At 54.3% G+C, this 19,985-nt stretch overlaps 4 protein-coding genes across 4 annotated transcripts; 3 read left to right on the top strand and 1 right to left on the bottom strand.

The window, feature by feature from the left end:
• Nucleotides 1–1,456: 1,456 nt before the first annotated feature.
• GCG54_00014181 (Brefeldin A resistance protein) lies at nucleotides 1,457–6,462 on the top strand (the record flags this gene model as incomplete). Its single annotated transcript, XM_045414022.1, has 5 exons — nucleotides 1,457–1,532; nucleotides 1,641–4,511; nucleotides 4,559–5,978; nucleotides 6,033–6,393; nucleotides 6,451–6,462. 5 exons carry the CDS (start codon nucleotides 1,457–1,459, stop codon nucleotides 6,460–6,462), a joined length of 4,740 nt encoding a protein of 1,579 aa, XP_045269126.1.
• A 235-nt stretch (nucleotides 6,463–6,697) lies between these two features.
• GCG54_00014180 (putative phosphatidate cytidylyltransferase) lies at nucleotides 6,698–10,156 on the bottom strand (the record flags this gene model as incomplete). The annotated part of the gene is made up of 6 exons (XM_045414021.1): nucleotides 6,698–7,757; nucleotides 8,491–8,528; nucleotides 8,585–9,049; nucleotides 9,102–9,448; nucleotides 9,510–9,888; nucleotides 10,013–10,156. 6 exons carry the CDS (start codon nucleotides 10,154–10,156, stop codon nucleotides 6,698–6,700), a joined length of 2,433 nt encoding a protein of 810 aa, XP_045269125.1.
• A 2,110-nt stretch (nucleotides 10,157–12,266) lies between these two features.
• On the top strand, nucleotides 12,267–14,726 carry GCG54_00014179 (uncharacterized protein; the record flags this gene model as incomplete). Its single annotated transcript, XM_045414020.1, has 2 exons — nucleotides 12,267–13,382; nucleotides 13,437–14,726. The coding sequence occupies 2 exons, from the start codon at nucleotides 12,267–12,269 to the stop codon at nucleotides 14,724–14,726; spliced, it is 2,406 nt and encodes an 801-aa protein (XP_045269124.1).
• Nucleotides 14,727–16,104: 1,378 nt separating this feature from the next.
• GCG54_00014178 (Hydrogenase maturation factor HoxX) lies at nucleotides 16,105–18,291 on the top strand (the record flags this gene model as incomplete). The annotated part of the gene is made up of 1 exon (XM_045414019.1): nucleotides 16,105–18,291. One exon carries the CDS (start codon nucleotides 16,105–16,107, stop codon nucleotides 18,289–18,291), a length of 2,187 nt encoding a protein of 728 aa, XP_045269123.1.
• Nucleotides 18,292–19,985: the final 1,694 nt, after the last annotated feature.

Genomic DNA, 19,985 nt, shown 5'->3' with positions numbered 1-19,985 from the left:
TCTTTCCGCTCACTACCCCATCTCTGTAATTGTCGAAATCGACTCCTGCAGGATTTGGATTGAGACCTCTGAAATTTCAGCGTAGGGAAAGTCCCACGCTCACCCAGAACCCGTGATACATGCTCTAAACTATCTGACCCGGGACGGATTGTACGTCATCATCGAATCTCTTACTGAAAAGATACCCATGTTGCAACAGGATTAAAGCCCAGAGTCTGGATTGAAGGCAACCAGGCCGCCTTTATGCCGCTGTCTCGTAGCTTTCCAGGCCGTAAAATGCGTCGCGATTGGCTGAAATATGAGCGAACTTGGGTGGCAACGCCGCAAAACAAGGCACAACAAACATCGTGTAAGGCCATTGCGCCAGCACCACAAGTTCATTTCTAGAAACGTGGTGGGAATTCTTCCTGATATTCCCAGATGATATCTTCGGTCTCTTGAACATGACCATGTTGTGCATGCCTGCTGAATCGTCATAGAAGTTGACGGTGCTTTTTGTACTCATTCTAACCGATTTCAAGCTGTCAAACTGCGCTTATCTGCGATTATTGATGATAGTTGAACTACCCATTCATGACTCTGAATCTTGGTCAGAAAAATTAGAAGCACGTCTTTCTTTTGTCCGATTATCTAGATAAATGCGACCTTGACCCACGTAATTCAGCCACACCTAATGACAAAGTCACTAGCTGTTTGGGGAAGGTCCATGACTGGCGTCGGCAGCCCACACCTCCCTGGCCGGCTCGTCGTAGGGGCCCGAATTGGACCGAGCGCCACGCCAGCGAAATGCCAAGATGACGATGTCTCAATGATCTCACAGAAAGTCATCCATGGAAGTAAGACAACTCGGGCTTCCTACAGCCGCACAGCCGTTCGCACACTTCGGACGTTGAAAATGTCCGGCGATGTCCATTTTCTGTGTGGGAGTCAGGGATTCGGCGGCCGCGGCCGGGGCTAATCGATCGCCGATGCGTGTCGATCGGCGCGTGGACCGTCAGCACCAAATTCGCGGATGCTGTGTCTATGACGAAAGCATCACATTGCTTTTACCCAGATGAGGCTCATTGATTAAAAATTCCACAGGTCCACCAGGCACCATCTCTGGAGAACTAACGCGGAACTGACGCGACCGACCAATCCACTAGTTGCAGGCTGTACGTCGTCATAGATTTTATTCGGCCGACCCGATGCAAAAACCGATTGCACTTCTTGCACCTTCGACGTGTTGTTCGCGTCGACGATGGCCCAGAAGCTCTAGAACCTCGTAGTCTGGCATGTGGTTCACAGGGAAACAAATATGACTATTCCATAACCGCGCCCTTTATTCATGCACCCCGTCTCCCGTGCTAATGTTTACTGAAGATCATCGAACCTGTTCCGACGCGACCAATTTTACTGCCACGGTAACATTCTCCAACAATCTAGAAGTCTTGTGAAGCCATCGTCGACCGCCGTCATGGAGGAGAAACCCACACCGCGAGACAGTGACATCCCTGGGGGTTTCCCTGAGACGCCTAGTGTTGCATTGGCGAGTAGTTGTGCTGCCTGCTCTCCGACAGGGCCTTCTAGCCAAGAGGGAGAAGAATTTCATGTTGAACCTTCCCAAGCCCATGGTTGCGCCAAATGCACAGCATCAGCAGTGGGTAGGCGCATGTCTTCCGACGTCCGCCAGCCAGGTCCTCAGTCGACGCGACAAAGCTCCACATCGTACTTTAACATTGGCACGACTTCGTCAACAGCGCACCGCAACTCTTCGTCCACTACCGTCATCGCGGGCCATAGCAACTACAACGACAGCAACAACCACGATCACAATGGCAACTCTGCTGCTGCAAGCGACCGAAATGAGATGTCTGCAGCCATGGCAGACGCCTCCCGGGGGCAACAAGAAGTTGACAAATCGGGCGCTTCTTCCAATTACTCAAACGAACTCGAGGTCGAAAGCACCCAATTTGCGCCTCTTAAGACCAACACGAGCACCACCGAGAGGCAGAGGCCCCAGGCAAAACGACAAGGTACGACGATGACAGAAGAAGACCTCTTCCGAGCCCTCTCTCGACGTCGTACAAATGCGACCAACCAGTCCGAAGCAGGTCAAGAGGAGGAGCAACAAGAGGTCGAACGTCTCATGTCTAGAATCTTTGGTCGTGCACGTCAAGAGCAGAGTGAGGAGGAGAAGACGAGGCATAGTGGCGTCGTGTTTCGAAACCTCACTGTGAAGGGTGTCGGGCTGGGCGCAAGCCTCCAACCGACTGTTGGAGACATCTTCCTTGGCCTTCCCAGAAAGTTCAAGTTGCTCCTCACTCGTGGCCCCAAGGCTGCATTTGCTAAGCCTCCTGTCCGCGAGCTCATTAGCCGCTTCGATGGCTGCGTCCGGCCTGGCGAACTCTTGCTTGTTCTTGGGCGGCCGGGGTCAGGATGCAGCACTTTTCTGAAGGCTTTCTGCAATCAACGAGCTGGGTTTGAATCTGTCGAGGGCCACGTTACGTACGGCGGGACCGATGCTAGTGAGATGGCGAAGAGATTCAGGGGAGAAGTCATTTACAACCCGGAGGACGACCTGCATTACCCAACTCTGACCGTCAAGAGGACTTTGAAGTTTGCCCTTCAGACACGCACTCCGGGCAAGGAATCGAGGCTTGAAGGCGAAACTCGTCAAGACTACATTCGCGAGTTTATGCGAGTTGCCACGAAGCTTTTCTGGATAGAACACACTCTCGGCACCAAAGTTGGCAATGAGTTTGTTCGCGGCGTCTCGGGTGGCGAAAGAAAGCGCGTGAGCATCGCAGAGGCTATGGTTACAAGAGCTTCCGTTCAGGGATGGGACAATTCGAGCAAGGGCCTTGATGCCAGCACCGCGGTCGAATATGTTCGCTCCATACGAGCCATGACCAATATGGCCGAGACATCGACTGCTGTTTCGCTTTACCAGGCTGGCGAGTCTCTCTACGACCTCGTTGACAAGGTTTTACTTATCGACTCTGGCAAATGCCTATACTATGGACCAGCTGAGGCTGCGAAGAAATACTTCATCGATCTTGGCTTTGAATGTCCTGACCGCTGGACCACCGCAGATTTCCTTACATCTGTCACCGATGAACATGAGCGTCATATTCGCGAGGGTTGGGAAAACCGCATTCCTCGGACCCCTGAGGCATTCGACTCTGCGTACAGAAATAGCGAGGCTTACCGCAGGAACGTCCAAGACGTTGAGGATTTTGAGGGTCAACTTGAACAACAAATCGAGCAGCGCCGTCGGTATGAGTCCGAGAAGACAAAGACCAAAAACTACGAAATCCCATTTCATAAGCAGGTCGTCGCCTGCACAAAACGCCAATTCATGGTTATGGCCGGCGATCGAGCATCACTTTTCGGCAAATGGGGCGGTCTGGTGTTCCAGGGCCTCATCGTTGGCAGCCTGTTTTACAACCTCCCAAACACAGCCGCCGGAGCTTTTCCTCGTGGAGGCACCCTGTTCTTTCTCTTGCTCTTCAATGCTTTGCTTGCGCTCGCCGAGCAAACAGCCGCGTTTGAGTCGAAACCCATTCTTCTCAAGCATAAGTCATTTTCATTCTACCGCCCTGGAGCCTTCGCCATCGCTCAGACCGTCGTCGATATTCCTCTGGTCTTTATCCAAGTTGTCCTGTTTAATGTCATTATCTACTGGATGGCAAACCTGGCGAGAACAGCCTCTCAGTTCTTCATCGCCACACTCATTCTCTGGCTGGTCACCATGGTGACGTACGCCTTCTTCCGGGCTATCTCAGCTTGGTGCAAGACCCTGGATGATGCCACCCGGTTTACAGGTGTGGCTGTTCAGATCCTCGTGGTTTACACGGGGTATTTGATCCCTCCTGACTCCATGCGTCCCTGGTTCGGATGGCTGCGATGGATTAACTGGATTCAATACGGCTTCGAGTGTCTGATGTCAAATGAATTCTACAATCTCGAGCTTGAGTGCAGTCCACCTTACTTGGTTCCCCAGGGTCCCAATGCAACGCCTCAGTATCAAGGATGTGCGCTCGCTGGAAGCCCTCCCGGTCAGACAATTGTTCCGGGGTCCAGCTACATCGAAGCCTCCTTCACGTATACTCGCGCCCATCTTTGGCGTAATTTCGGCTTTCTCTGGGCTTTCTTCTTCACTTTTGTCGTTCTTACCGCCCTGGGCATGGAACATATGAAGCCAAACACTGGTGGAGGCGCCATCACCGTTTTCAAAAGAGGGCAGGTCCCTAAGAAGATCGAAAACAGCATTGCCACAGGGGGTCGGGACAAAAAGAGAGACGTAGAATCTGGGCCGACAAGCAACTCGGAAATTATCGCGGACAACACCGTCACCAAGGAGAAGACTGAGGAAGACACTTTGGACCAGGTCGCAAGAAACGAGACAGTCTTCACTTTCCGCGATGTCAACTACACGATTCCGTGGGAGAAGGGTAGTCGCAACTTGCTTTCCGATGTCCAGGGTTATGTCCGTCCTGGAAAATTAACCGCCCTCATGGGCGCGTCAGGTTAGTGGGTCTCGGGTGCTCTAGATAGCTCAACTGACAACGTCTAGGTGCTGGCAAGACAACATTGTTGAATGCACTAGCTCAACGCCTCAAATTTGGCACCGTGACTGGCGAGTTTCTCGTTGATGGCCGTCCTCTACCCAAGTCGTTCCAGAGGGCCACTGGTTTCGCGGAGCAGATGGACATCCATGAGCCAACCGCGACCGTCAGAGAAGCTCTTCAGTTTTCAGCCCTTCTTCGCCAGCCGCGAGAAATCTCCAAGAAAGAGAAGTACGACTATTGCGAGACTATCATTGACCTTCTTGAGATGCGTGATATTGCTGGCGCAACTATCGGGAAAGTGGGAGAGGGTCTCAACGCCGAACAGCGAAAGAGACTTACGATCGGAGTTGAGCTGGCATCCAAACCCGAGCTGCTCATGTTTTTGGACGAGCCTACTTCCGGTCTCGATTCAGGCGCCGCTTTCAACATCGTCCGGTTTTTACGCAAATTAGCTGATGCTGGGCAGGCCGTCCTTTGTACTATCCATCAACCGTCTGCTGTTTTATTTGAACACTTCGATGAGCTTCTCTTGCTTAAAGCCGGCGGTCGAGTTGCCTACCATGGCCCACTTGGTAACGACAGTCAGGAGCTCATCAATTATTTTGTGTCCAATGGTGCTCACGAGTGTCCCCCCAAAAGCAACCCTGCGGAGTACATGCTCGAGGCTATTGGTGCTGGAGATCCCAACTATCAAGGCAAGGATTGGGGCGATGTCTGGGCTCAATCAAAGAACAGAGAGGCGCGGTCTCGGGAGATTGATGAGATACTAGCCAAAAGAAGAGACGTTGAGCCTTCCAAGAATCTCAAGGACGACCGCGAGTATGCCATGCCGTTATCGACACAGACCATGGCGGTGGTGAAGCGGTCGTTTGTTGCGTACTGGCGCACCCCCAACTACATCGTCGGCAAGTTCATGCTACACATTCTCACCGGTCTGTTCAACTGCTTCACATTCTACAAGATCGGCTACGCATCTATCGACTACCAGAATCGACTGTTTTCAATCTTCATGACGCTCACCATCAGTCCTCCCCTCATTCAGCAACTTCAGCCAGTCTTCTTACATTCCCGTCAAATCTTTCAGTGGCGCGAGAACAACGCCAAGATATACAGCTGGTTTGCCTGGACAACTGCTGCCGTCCTCGCCGAAATTCCTTACGCCATCGTTGCCGGAGGCGTCTACTTCAATTGCTGGTGGTGGGGGGTGTTCGGCTGGCGCACTTCCGGCTTCACTTCCGGCTTTGCCTTCCTCCTTGTCATTTTATTTGAACTTTACTATGTCAGCTTCGGTCAGGGAATCGCCGCATTCGCACCCAATGAGCTGCTCGCATCTCTCCTGGTGCCCATCTTCTTCCTGTTCGTCGTCAGCTTCTGCGGTGTCGTTGTGCCACCGATGCAGCTCCCTACCTTTTGGCGCAGTTGGATGTGAGTTATACCGCCGGTGCAAAGGTCGCTAGAATCATGCTCACTATTCTCTAGGTACTGGCTTTCTCCATTCCATTACCTCCTCGAAGCGTTCCTTGGCGCCGCCATTCATGACCAACCCGTTCAGTGCCAGCCTGGCGAATTTGCAAGATTCCAGCCACCTCCAAATCAGTCCTGCCAAGATTACGCGCAATCCTACATTGCGCAAGCTGGTGGATATGTTCAGACTGGAGAAGGGGGCATCTGCGAGTTTTGTCAGTATGCTACTGGAGACGAGTTTGGCGCAGGCTTTAGCGTCTACTACAGCAACATTTGGCGAGACTTTGGTATCTTCTGCGGATTCATTGCATTTAACTATTTCATCGTCTTTGTTGGGACTTGGCTCAAGTTCAAAGGAAAGAACCCGCTCAAGTCGGTAATGGCGAAGAGAAAAGTTGGGAAATAATTACGCAACGTACGTTCGTCAAGTCAGCTTAAGTTCTAAAAACACCAATCGTAATAATATCTTGTATACTGTGCGCTTGGCTCTGCTCATGTCTTCGTGCCATTAATCTCGTGCTCTCGATGAGAAAGTTCCGGCACCGCCACTCATCACCCCAACTTTTGTGCGAACAAGCGCCGTGCTAAACGAGAATCGTGAAGGTCATAACGCTGTATCAATTGAATGGGAATCTATGAATGCCAAGATGGATTGACTAAGTGAAGCTGTTGAAGGCGGTCTAATTCTTGAAAGCGCCGCCGGAAAGCTCATCTTCCAGGTCGTAATAAACTTGGAATTCGCAATAGCAGATCTCAGGATCGCTCTCGACGTCGAAATTGAACTGCGCCTCCTCGTCGGTCACAAGGACCTTAGGCAGTCCATTGGCCGCAGCCGCCTCGGCGAGCAGCTGCACCCGACATTGGCGTTCCATGGAAGTGTAGAGGAACGCCGCCTCATCAACAGTTTGACCAACAGTCAACAGTCCATGGTTACGCAGGATGCATGCCTTGCCCTTGGGGCCAAGGGCCTCCGCAATCATCTCTCCCTCCTCTGGGCCGAGAACGACGCCGCCATAGCTGTTATAGACAGAGTGGGCATCACCACGGAACTTGCAGGCATCCTGGGTGAGCATCTCTAGACGGCGTCCGAAGACGGACCAAGCCTTGCCATACATGCTGTGGCAGTGACACACGGCGTGAACGTCAGGACGGGCCTTGTGGACAGCAGCATGGATCAGGAATCCGGCCGTGTTAGGGGGCTTCGTGCGGTTGCCGCCGATGACGGCGCCGTCGAGGTTGACAAGGATCATATCGCTCGCCTTGAGCAGACCGAAGTGCTTGCCGAGGGGGTTGGTCCAGAAGGCGTCGTGGATCTCGGGGTCTCGCACGGAGATGTGACCGCTCATACCCTCAACATAGCCCTCGCGGGACCAGTGGCGAAACGCGGCAGCCATGTGTTCAAGCTGCCATTGTCGTTGGGAGGCGAAGTCAGGGAACTTGGGGATCCCGGCCAGGACAACATCGCCATGGGACATGGCCTGCAAAGGCGTCTTGTTCTGAAGCTCGTGGCCATGCTTGGAGTGCGACGCCTCCTTCGGTACGACGGCTGTACCGCCGACAGCGGGAGCGGTATCGATAGTGGCGGACGGAGCCATGTTGAAAGTTTTCCAAAGAGACGCCGATATCCGGACTAGATGTCGTGCGTGGGTCAGAAGCGGCCTTCCAAGTGTGTTTCTGTCGTGAAGATTTTGATCTCTGGTTGACGATGCTAGACGCCTGGCTTGTAAAGGCTCGTCGGGACTGGAAGAAGGTGTCGAGACAAAATGTCGGTTTACACACCGGAATGCAGGCAAGGTTATGATCGGAGAAGGAGCGGGAACAGGCCGATTGATAACGCGCGACTTGCGATAGGCGTAAATGTCAGACAGCCACTCTGTACGGGGAAGTCTGGTCGGAGCGGGGTTGCGGGGGGCGAGATAAGGTACGACCGGGATCTCTTCTCCAGAGAGGACCGGATACCGGATACCGGCCCGGTCCAATGTTCGGACGGCCGGCTAAGGGCCAGCTTGCGGCACCAGCGGCCTCGGAGACCAGACTTCAAACCCGGGCACCCGCAAGCATTCATTCTTTGCGTGAACATCAAGACTATCACCCAACAAACTCTCCGCATCATGACAGACGGCACTGTAGTGGACGAAATAGAGCCGTGGTATGATGAAAAAAAAAATGTCGCGAGAGGGTATGTTACAATAGCGAGCCCATGCAAATTCCACCACCCGTCATTAAACCAAGGAATTCTCTTTTACAGTGACCGTCCTCGTCGTTATACGAATACTTTTGTTTACCCTTGCTGCGCAGCACACGATTCCCCAACAACACGCCGCTCGCCGTCACTTTCCTGAAGAATCGAGATCGCCGCTGCGTTCGTGACTCGGGCAGAACATGTACCAAAAATCCCATTAGTTCGTCATTAAATAGCAGTCAACCCGCCGGCGTTACTAGCAGTGCGAAACCCCCAGGTTGGGCCTTTCACCGCTTGGCCTGCAGAGCTTTGTCCAGGCATTGAATAATCTGTTCAAAGGTTAGTGAAAGGGCGCGATATCAAGAAACGATTGCTCAAGACATACCTCATCTCCCCAAACACCCTGGTTGCTGAGATAGCGGCCCATCCCCCTTACCAGCTCCAGCTGCTCGTCGACGGTCAAGCCGGTGACGGCCATTTCCATGACGCTGCCAAGACTGGCTTTATTGATGGCGATGAAAGAGTGGTAGTACATGTAAGTGAAGAACCCCATGATGAACTGGCAATCCATGCGATCAGTCATGCCGCCGTGGCCCGGGATAGAGTCGCCAAAGTCCTTGATCTTGAAGGTGCGCTTCAAGCCGGACGCGAAGAAGCCGCCGAAAGGAGCGATGAGCGAGGCGAAGGTTGCTAGGACCAGGGTGTGGAACTGAACAGGGGCCATGGTCAAGGAGAGGCTCTCATTCATGTTGGGCGGGAGGAAGAAGAGCGGAGGCAGGCGGTAGGTCTTGAGGTTGAAAACAGGGTTACGGGTGCACTCGAGGCCAGTGAAGATGTTTGCGGCGAGATCCTAAATGGGTCAGTGGCAGATCCTTCCGGAGACGCAGCGATAGTATACTCACAGTAACCGGGCAGATGAAGAACGAGGAGCGCATCAGGAGGTTCGTCAGTAGCATGCCAAAGACGATAGTCATGATCCAGGCGCCAACGAAGCCCTCCACGGTCTTCTTGGGCGACAGCTTGATCAGCTGGGTCCGGCCGAAGGTGATTCCCACCAGGTACGCCCAAATGTCATTGGTAATAACCATGGCGGCTGGGAGGAAGAACCAGATCATGCCCTCGAAGACGTTGTTCATGATGAAGTGAGCCTGGACGACGATGAGGTACAGCGCCATGTGCGTCCATGCAAACTGGGTGAACTGGAATTTGTAGTGACCGGCCTGAAGAGAGGTGACGAAGAAGACGAAACCTGAAGGAGTTAGGATCTAGGAGACGTCGAAGAAGTAGGGCGCGGGGCTAGTAGAGCTTACCGAAGATGTAGAGGATGAAGCTGATGAAGCGGTGGTGGGTGGCCAGGGGAAGCAGGACCTTGTCGACCAGGACGATGTGCTTGAAGTAGTAGATGACGGTTTCGCCATATAGGAAGTACATGGTGGTGGCCAGCCAGTACCAGTTGAGGCTCTTTGAGGATCGCAGCTGGCGGGCGCGGCTGGGAACGCTGGCAATGGCGATGACCTCCTTGAAAGAGATGATCTGGATGGCCGTGATGATGCAGATGATGTAGAGGTGGCCCATGACGAGGGCAGCAAAGAAGCCGACGAACATGACAAGGGTCCAGAAGGTGCGGGTCAAGAAGTTTGCCTTCTTCTTTTCGTACTCGGCGCGCTTCTCGTCCTCGGGAGACTGGGGCTGCTGCGATGCGGACATTTTGTTAGCAGTGAGATGGCTACGATGGAAGACTTGATCTGGATTGCGCCGCTTGAGGAGGACGAGACAGAGGCGGAGGAGAGGATCGGAGAGGGGAGGGAGGTACCTCGGAGATGTTTTGCAAAGCAGCGCCGGTCTTGATCTTGGAGGGGGAGCCATCTTCGCTGACGTCGCTGAAGCTGGAGCGGCGGCCGTCCGCGTGGCCGTTGGTCTTGTGGGGGAACTTGACCCCCCTCCTTGTACGAGCCATCATGTCTTTGTGTGTCTGGTGTCGACTAAAAGTGTCAAGTCGGCAACGAAGGTCTCGGGTCGTGTGGTGGGAAGCGTCGAGGGAGGTTTTGGGTCGCTTTTGCTTTTGGACGAGGGGTGTTCACGGGCAACGTCGGTTTTCGTCGCAGGAAGCAGGCGGGTGGTTCGGATGCGGGAAGGGTCAGCAGCGGAGAGTCGGCGCAAATTGGGCCGCTGGGGTTACTGGGGAGGGGCGGACGCGGTGATGGTCGCGGTCGTGGTAGGCGATAGGTATGTATCGTGGAGAAAAAGTCGACAAGCGAATGTGGCCAGTTCAAAAGTGACGAGGGACTGGACCTGACGGGGTGCGGGTTCTGCGTCACGGGCCGAGAAAGCGAAGGAGTCGGGGGGGATTAATGAGGTAAGGCAGGAGTAGGAGTGGCTTTGACGACGTGGATGTTTTGTTGAAGGGGTATTAGGTAGGTAGGTATCCGTAGCTCAGTGTGGTGGTGCAGGGGAGCTGGGACCATGGAGATGGAGATGGGATGGAGAAATAAGGTGGGTAATTTTGGTGGTGCCAGGCTCAGCGGGTGCAGTCAGTGAGTGCCAACACCCAGGTTCTCACTCTTTTTTTTTTTTTTTTCCCCCTGTTTTTTTTTTTTTCCCTTCCCTTTTCTCAATTTGTTCTTTCGGTGGATTTTTCTCTACGTAACGCCGAGCGGGCGGACTGACAGCGGGTCGACGGAAGGATTACAAGTGCGCTTTCCTCGCTTGGGATGCCGCTGTGAGTTGGCAATTAGCTTCAAGATATCGTACATAGGTCAAGATAAGGTAAGGTTGGTAGGTATCGCATGATGGATGGCAGCACCGCAAGCCTGCAGCAATTATGATGACGCTGCAAGTCAGATAGCGCAGAAAACCTAGCTACTGCGTACGTCAGGTCTGTGGCTTGGCGACTGACGCCCTCAAGCGTGGGAGAGGCGAGCCACCCGCCTCCTGCCTCCCTCACACTGGACACCACGAGGGACTGGGCTCCGTAGTGTTCACTAAGGCACACCACAGATACCGAGCGGAGATTATGTAACCCGCCGCAGGTCGAGATGAGAAAGTCCTCCATCTCAGCGGAATGATGGTGGAGTCCGCTCCGATGCGTGGCTGTCCCGTCATGGACGCTCCTTCCATCCCCCTCGTCCACAGGCAATTGCTTCCAAACCTGTCCGTCAGTACCGAAGGTAGGACGGGATTCTTCAAGGCTCGGTACTTCGTAGTCGACCGGAGATTCTACTATTCTACCTTAGCCCCCCGACTCCGACTCCCCGTGAGCGTGCTGGAATCAAAATACGCTTGCTGCATGTCCGGGAGCGAGCGCATGGGATGCCCTGTGGCCCCAAGTACGCGTATCGTTGCAGGGCCCAACCCCTCCACCCGGCTCCCATCCCTCCACTGTGGGAGAGCATCCATCCCTTGCCTACCGAAACTGTTGAGTTGGTCAGCTCTCTCAATTTCGGGGATTGATAGGCTGCAGCGCGCCCCATCGTCTGTCAATGCCAGAAATAACCTGCAAAGGAGAGAAAAACCACGTCCAGCGATTCAGATTGTCCCGAGCTGGGTACCTTCGGACATTGGATATTGGCGAAACTCGTGCCCAGCTGGCCCTCAAAGATTGGACATCAGGAATCGCCGGGCAATCCGAGACAATGCGTCCTGACGCAAGTTGCGCCGGTTGACATCATCACATGCCGCCCGTAGCTTCATCAACCAACTGCAACTGGCCTGACCAGCTTTTTATCAGATGAGGCGCGAGCTCCCATTCGTCTGTTTTCATGCAGCTAAAGTCGGCCACACACACCGCACGTGTGGCTAGTCAAGTGTGGCTGTGTAGCTCAGGCCACAGTGCCTGTGGCTGATGGCCTCACGGGAAGTCGCGTCGTCCACGTTCTGAGGTGTTTCGCGTCGCGGCACAGCTGCTGCCCGCCGCAACATGGACCTGCGGCAGCTCCCGATAAGACATCCACGATAAGAAAACACAAGCCACTATTCAGACCGACCCCAACAGCCAAAGTCAAACCAACTCTTGGAGTCTCTCCCTTCCTCACCATCGACAATGCGTTTTCGAACGCTCCTTCAACGCCATGGACGACTTCTCGGACGAGGAATTTGATGGACTGAACGACATCGCCCTCCAAGAGCTTGAAAACAATGCCATCCAACTCACACAGGCCCAGCGCAAGTTCGACGACTCCCAGCCTGCCCAAGGCACCCAGGTCGAAACTTACGATGATCTCGAGTTCGAGGATGACGACCTCGACGATACCGAGGTGACAAACCAGCTGCTGCCTCCGGTCGCTCGCCCCCTGCCCGACAAGACGATACCCCAGCACCAAACCCATCTCGCGAGAAGACCTTCGCTCCAGACCCCGCAGAGATGGAATCCTCCTCCTGCTCCCGTCAACCAGCCCGCCATCTCTGCCCGACCAAGATATCCTGCACCTGTCCCGTCCTTTGCTCCTCCAGTCGCCTCGCAACGATTCAAGACTCCCGTCGGCGCACCTCATCGCCCTCAGCCATCCCAATATGCCCGACCTCCCCCTCCTTCGACCCGCTACAACCCCCCGCAATCACAGGCTACTGCCCCGGCAGGGCCGGCGGGCAGCGTCGTTGCCGCTTTGCAGCAACAGCTGAAAGCCCTCCAGGCTGATCTAAATGCTGCGCGCGGCGAAGTGACAATCATCCGATCAAACTCCGCCAAAGCCCAACAAGATCACGCTGCCGAGATTGCGCGACTCAAGAAACAAAACGCCGAGCAGGCCGCAAAGCAAGAAAGCGCTGTTGAGGCTGCCATCACGAAAGAAAGACAGGCCACGACCGAGCTGCAGTTTTTGCAGCGCGACTTGAAGGATGCCGCCAGCAGACCACGCCGAAAGGACGCCGCACCACAGGCTCCTGCACCCGGAACTACAACCCCGAGGAAGACGACCAAGACGTGGGGTATGGCCGATGGTTTCGACGACATGGATATTGCTCCGAGCCCTACCAAAACAAGAGGCAAGACTAGGGATTCTGGCCCAGTGGCTGTTCCGTTGTCAGAACGGACGCCTACTAAAGGCAAACGCAAACGTCCAACCGTTGACAGCCCTGTGATGGCCCTAGAGGTCCACGCGGGCAATGTGCCCATGGCTGACGATGCCACCGTTACGGCACTGCCTGTTCAGCATCCGGCTCCAGGAACAAGCGTGCTTCCGTTCGAGGTAAGTCCAATCATGCCGCCCGTTGGCACAGCACGCTCACTAACGCCGTTGCAGTTTCTCCAGGTCATTCTGGATCATGGTTCGCTGCACGGAGAGCCGCCAACTTTTGACATCCTGTCTCGCTATGCGTTTCCGTCCGATCCGGCGACTTCGTTCTCCGCCTTCATCTTCCGCGAGCTGCCTCTGATGGGCAATCCCTCAAACCCTGTACAGCTCCTGGTGGACTTTGCACGCCTCCTCATTCGCATGTGGGCACAGTGTCTTGATGAGACCTACTTGCGTCCCGTTTGGGATCTCACTTCGTTGCTCTCCTTCACCCTGCAGCTTCAGACCATGTCTGTGGCTCCCCTAGTGATCAACGACCTGGTTCCTGTCGCTGTGAACTCCATATATATGGTTGCCGAAGCACGGTTCAAGAGAATTGAGACGGATGGCTCAACTGAGTCCGCCGCAGAAGCCTTGGAGCAAGATGTTGACTCCACCTACATCTTGTCACTGCTTTACGCCTCTGCCGCCGCCTGCGCCACCGTTGTGCAAGAAACCGAAAACGGTGCACAAACTCGGCAAGCTGAATTTTGGCAGCTAATCACTGTCGACATGGTGTTAGCATTGCTGACATCCAAGCAGCGGCTGGAGGATGTTGTGGGAATGCTCGACATGCTATGCACCTCAGTCCTGCCCAACTCCATTGGCCCCATCGTTCCTGGAAAACCGCCCGAGTTCATAGCTCGGATCCTCATCGATAGGGTTTCTATGAACCTTGTCGAACTCCCGCGAGCAGCCGTCACCGGCAGCGATAAACACGCCGTTCGATTCGCTGTTCTGCGAACGCTCATGAATTTTGCGCGTTCACCGTTTGGAGCACGACAGATCGCGAGCCACGTCAGTGTTATACCGCGACTGGTCACAACGTTGGGCGAGCTTGTCGACGGCTTGTATGACCTCTCTGATCCTGTTATAGACGGCAAAGGCGGTGGCTCTTGCTCCTGGCGCAAGGACGGGGCCGTGGACGCTACCCCAGATGATCCCCGCGATAAAGCCGACGACTGGGAAGATGGCCGCAGCGGTTCTTCCTCGCTGATATCCCAGATCGTATTGTTGCTGCACACCCTAGCGACCGATCCGAACACGGCCAACGTTGCGAACATTCTCTCGAAACTGTCCGTCTCACACGGCGGCTCCCAGCGTTACATGCTTTCGCTTTCGCGACTCAACTTTTCCGAAGAAGACTTAGTCTATGAGGCGGGCATTGATGCAGACACGGTCGACAGAGCTCACGAACTACTCGAGATTGGCGTCACTCCAGACGAAGGCGACAGCGTAGCAGAGTCATTTGGCGTGTAAAAGTAGCTACGAGATCCATCAGGTCGGGCTGCATCATGTCCATGTCCAGACGAAAGCGACCGTCCGATATCATTGCGTCTGTTTCTTTGGAGCGAAGCATCCGAACTACGTGCGAGCACGGTTCATGTGGCGGTGGTTGTGATAACCATCTGCCAGTACCATGGACCTGTCAATACCAAACGGATGCGGAAACGCCACGGTGGCCACGATTCCCACGCGCCTTTTTGCCGCATGGTACGAGAGTTGTTGATGGCCGCTGGCCACTTGACAATGCATCAACCTAATGCAGGTATTCAGCGGCTGCGAGTGTGATAGAGGCGCCGAGAGAGGTCGCGGCCAATGAATCACGCTGTGGCTTTGGATGCAGAACCTCATGGGGTGGAGCTACCTGCAGAGTCATGCGGATTGCCTACTTTGGCCTTTTATTTGACATGAATCTCCTGCCCGCCAGTCGGCATCGAAGGATGAAGGGAATCATGTCTATGAGGGGAAGAGTCGGCCGAAGCTTCAGAGCCAACAAGTCGACCATGTCAATCTCCCTCGTCCGCCTATCTCCAGAGACTCGGTCGCCTTCTTGCGCTCTCGCCCAGTCGACTCGATGTCTCAACCTGCAGAGTTGCACTGACCCCACACGCTAAGGATCAGCGAAAACGATTTGGCTGATCCTCGAGCTCGACTTTGAGGTCGAAACGCGCCGACTAGCCGTGAAGATCTGGTCGGTGCTGGTCGTGGATAGAGAATGAGGCGCTAGTCCAGAACATTCGAGCTAGGCATTAGCGTCCACGAGTGATGGCCCCATTCATAGAGCGCCCCTGAGTCAAGGAATAGCTCCTCACCGATAGAGCAGCCACTTCCGGTCGTTCATCCCAAGTTGCCCAATCCTGATTGGGATTGTTCAGGTCCAAGCTCGGGTCGTCCGGCGTGGTGTGCAGGGAGGGGCTGAGCCGGTGTCAAAGCTGCGATGGCATCAACACCACGTTTACTTTTGCTGGATTCAAGTCGGGTCGGAGTCAAATGCAGCCAATTCCAGACGCGAATAAGGCATTGGACGTGACATGTCTTTTGAGGTAAGCGCAGGAATTGGCCGTTAAGCTTTCAGGTCACACACAGTCGACTAGGAACGGGGGGAGGCCACTTACGCATCCTGAGGTCGCCGAAGGGTGCATGTCTAGTAGACTGGAGGGGAGCACATGCAACAGACCCAGGTAGTGCAATAGATGCCCAACCCAAATCCCATCTGCCTGGACTTGCATATATCATACGACCTCGCCTCTAATCCCCTCTTCTTTGCTTTTCCTGGAGAAGACTTGAAAGAAAAACGCCCATCTTTACATCCTTGCTTCTTGTGTTGACGGATTCCATCGCCTCCACTACCGCCATGAACATCCTCTTCCTGTGCACCGCGCATAACTCCCTTTCTCAGCGCCTGTACCTGGCGTTATCCAAGACTCACACGATCACTATCGAGTATGCTCTCTCAGATGATGCGATGATCGAGGCGGCCAAATTGGCCAAGCCCAATCTCATCATATGTCCGTTTCTGACATCACGGGTACCCCGGGAAGTCTACGACAACTTTCTCACACTCATTGTCCATCCCGGCCCCCCGGGCGACGCCGGCCCAAGTGCTCTCGACTGGGTAATTATGGGAGATGATGGCTCAGAAGCCGACTCTGAGAACCTGGTACAGACCAATGCTTGGAGCGAGTTTGGACGGCCATACTGGGGTGTCACCGTCCTGCAAGCCGTCGAAGAATTCGATTCCGGACCAGTGTGGGCTTTTGAGCAGTTTCCTCTTCAAATCGATTCACCCACCATCACCAAATCAAGCCTCTACCGTGGCGCCGTCACAAGAGCCGCCCTAACTGCCACCCTTGCCGCTATTGACAGAATTCAGGCAGCTTCTATACAGGCCGCTTCACCCTACACTCCCCCGCCCTCCCCGGGCAAGGACAAATTCTTCCCCCACCTTGTCAACCCGTTGCTTCAAGCAGACCCCACCTTCCGCGACGCCTCGGTGACACTACAGAAAGCCTTCCTCGGAGGAGTCACGCGTCATCGACCGCTCCTCAAAGCAGCCCAGCGCGACTTCGATATCCAGTCACACTCGGCTCGGGAAATATCCCGAAGGATTCGGTCATCGGATTCCCAGCCCGGCTGTCTGACGAAGCTGTTTGGGCCCAGCCTCTATGTATACGGGGGAACCATCGAGGAGAATGAGGAGCTCACGGCTGGAGCACGTCCTGGAGATATCATTGCCTGCCGTGACGACGCTGTTTGCGTCGCAACATGCGACGAAAAGGGCATCTGGATCTCGCATGTTCGACGTCTCAAGCGAAAGACGGACTCGATGCTGTGGCCCAAGGTCCCCGCCGTTTCTGGCCTGAACGAACTCGACGTTCTTGACAACGACCTCTTCTCCGAAAACCGAGTCTCACGAGCAACCATTGACTGGTCTCAATCCCCTCACAACACAAAGCAGGACATCTGGGTCGACTTCCAAACCTTTTCAGGTGCCAGGCGGGTGGCGTTCCTCTACTTTGACTTTTATAACGGCGCTATGAGCACCGAACAGTGCTCTCGCATGATTGACGCGCTAGACTTCATCACAGCCAGCCATGTCGTGGAACGACCCCTCAGCGCAGTTGTGCTTATGGGCGGCGACTCGTATTTCAGCAACGGAATCGCCCTCAACGTGATCGAGGCCGCCTCGGATCCCGCTCTCGAATCCTGGCTGAACATCAACCGCATCGATGACGTGGTCCACTATCTCCTGCAAGAGTTCCCATCACGAAACATCCTCACGGTCGCCGGCATCCGTGGCAACTGCGCGGCCGGCGGTGTCGCCCTAGCTGCCGCATGCGACGTCGTTATTTCCGGTTCCGAGGTGGTGCTTAATCCAGCCTACCGTGCCATTGGCCTGCATGGTTCCGAATATCACTCTCTGTCCTACCCCGGACGATGTGGCTCGGCAGGCGCCACGAAGCTGTTACGCAACATGACACCGCTGTCGCCGGCTGACGCGCGAATGATGGGCCTCGTCGACCACACGCTTCCGGGAACTGGGGCTCTCCTCGACACACGTATTCGAAAGCACGTCAAGTCGCTCTTGCTTGCAGGTAAGCCGGCCGCGGCGGTCTGGAAGAGCAATGTTGACGTCTCCCCTGCCGGTCTTGCGTGCGCTCGTGCTCAGGAGCTTGGGGAGATGTCCAAAGACTTTTGGAGTGCGAGATCACAGAGATATCATCTCCGCCGAAGAGACTTTGTCCGCAAAGTGAAGGCCGCCAAGACACCCCTGCGTTTCGCGATACACCGGCGACAAGTGGATGAGCTGGACGAGGAGGAGTCGGACGACTTTGATGATGTCGTCATTTTTGAGCGCAAAGCCAGGGCCACTCTCTTGGCCGACAAGCTCAAGGAGTACGTTGAAAACATGACTTCGGCGTCCGTCCGCAAGGACACAAATTCAAGCAACGCTGCCGTACACGCGAGAGCGGCGAGTGAAAGCGTCAGCAAACGAGATTTGAGACCTATATTTTCGTGCTATTACGATGTCACAGCCTGATGAGGCAGGCGGTCTAATCTTTGGAGCACAGCAGCACGTGGGAGCGAGATACACGTCGCGTTGAATAGCTATTTTCTTTGTCATCGAGGAGGGATGTCCAGTACGACGGCACTTTCAATACTAGTAATACCAATCTCTTTTCCCATGAAGTTTGTAATTCTATATCCCAGCTTGACAGCTGTTCATTACGTACAAAGATCATCCTGACAACGTCGACCGCGTGATGCAGCACGTCCAGACAGCTATGGCTCCCTGTCAACACCGTTGACCCTCGGGCGGAACGCATCAACTCTCGTTCTCTTTCTCGCTCGGAATGACATGCGAGTCCCCATCGTCCTGAGTCCTGCAAGGTTTGTCCGGTCAACCCCTAGCCGAGAGCCATCGTCGAACTAGCGATTTTCTTTGAGCAACGGTCCTGGCCCGCAGACTAGTCAGGGCTCTTTGCCGTTTGGCAACCGCCCCATCAGACCCAAAAGATGAGCTCAGCAACAACCTCACATCACCCCATTCATCAGCTCACGAACTGCTCGAGCCAACTGTTCCGTACTATGTTGGTGTTCCTAGTACCTTTTTCGCCTTGACCTTTCCAGGGAATCCCCGCACGCTCGGCCAGTGACTCGGAGCATGTGGATCAGCATTCGGGACAGTGGGACCGGACCCCGGTGAAGGACAGGGGTTGATAAAAGACGCACAGAAACCCAAGGCTTGACTTTCGTCGCATTAGATGCTCGGCAATCGTAAATCTTCCGTTGTATTTTGGGATTTGCGGTGTTCTAATCGATCGGTAATCTAAAAATATTGGGACGTGGAAAATTGGAGGACCCACGAGCAGCGTGGCCGCACCGACGATCTAGACGCTCCGGAGGCTTGCACTAACGGCCCAGGTGTGACACCGAGCTGGTGAGCCTAGCTCTTCCACGGTTGAGCACGCCAGGGCTTGTGTCTAGTTCCCCCTGTCCACTCTCAACGGCTTTACGACGTCATCAGCGAGACTGATCTTCATCGAACACTCTGGGAGGGCAAGGCAAAATGCACAACACGATCACTTTGTCTTCGTTTCTGCCGCGGTCGAGGAAGATAAAGGTAATTGAGGCATATCATCGAACAAAGAAACCCAGATACCAGCATATCCTTCAATTTCCTATTGTCTTTTCTCCTCTCTTAGCGAAGTAGTTTACAAAAGCCACACACAGTAGCATCAACCTGGACGTCTTCCTGGTGTTCTTCGCATTTCATACACCCTCCTGGTAACCTCATGATAATTAAAGCAAATCCGACTACATTATCTACTATGAGATCTATGCCTAATGATTTGATGGCTCACCTCAGCTATCAAGGTCGTGGAGGTGCGCGTCAGCGCTGCGGTTGTTTCTTCATACCTCTTCTTCAAACCATGCGTGGGACACCCTTGTGGCTCGCTAAGGACCTTCCAGGGTCTTTCTCCTAGAGGAACCTTCTAGGGTCTCATAGTTCTTTTCATTGAGGCAAGGAGAAAATGAGCTCGGCGGTGCAGGCCAATAAAAGGGCTTGCATCAAGACTTTTATTGGCCTGCATCAAGACAAGATGCGGGAGGCCCTCCAAAGCACGGGCCACTTCACAGGTCGCAAGGTGTGCCATCTACCGGCATCTGACGGCCGAGTTAAACAAGCTTCGCGCGGTAGAAGAAACTTTGAAAAAGAAACGTACAATGTGA

Source organism: Colletotrichum gloeosporioides (assembly GCF_011800055.1).
Source record: "Colletotrichum gloeosporioides strain Lc1 chromosome Unknown consensus_14, whole genome shotgun sequence".
NCBI classification, from domain to species: Eukaryota; Fungi; Ascomycota; class Sordariomycetes; order Glomerellales; family Glomerellaceae; genus Colletotrichum; species Colletotrichum gloeosporioides.
This window is presented reverse-complemented; position numbering and strand designations above follow the sequence as displayed.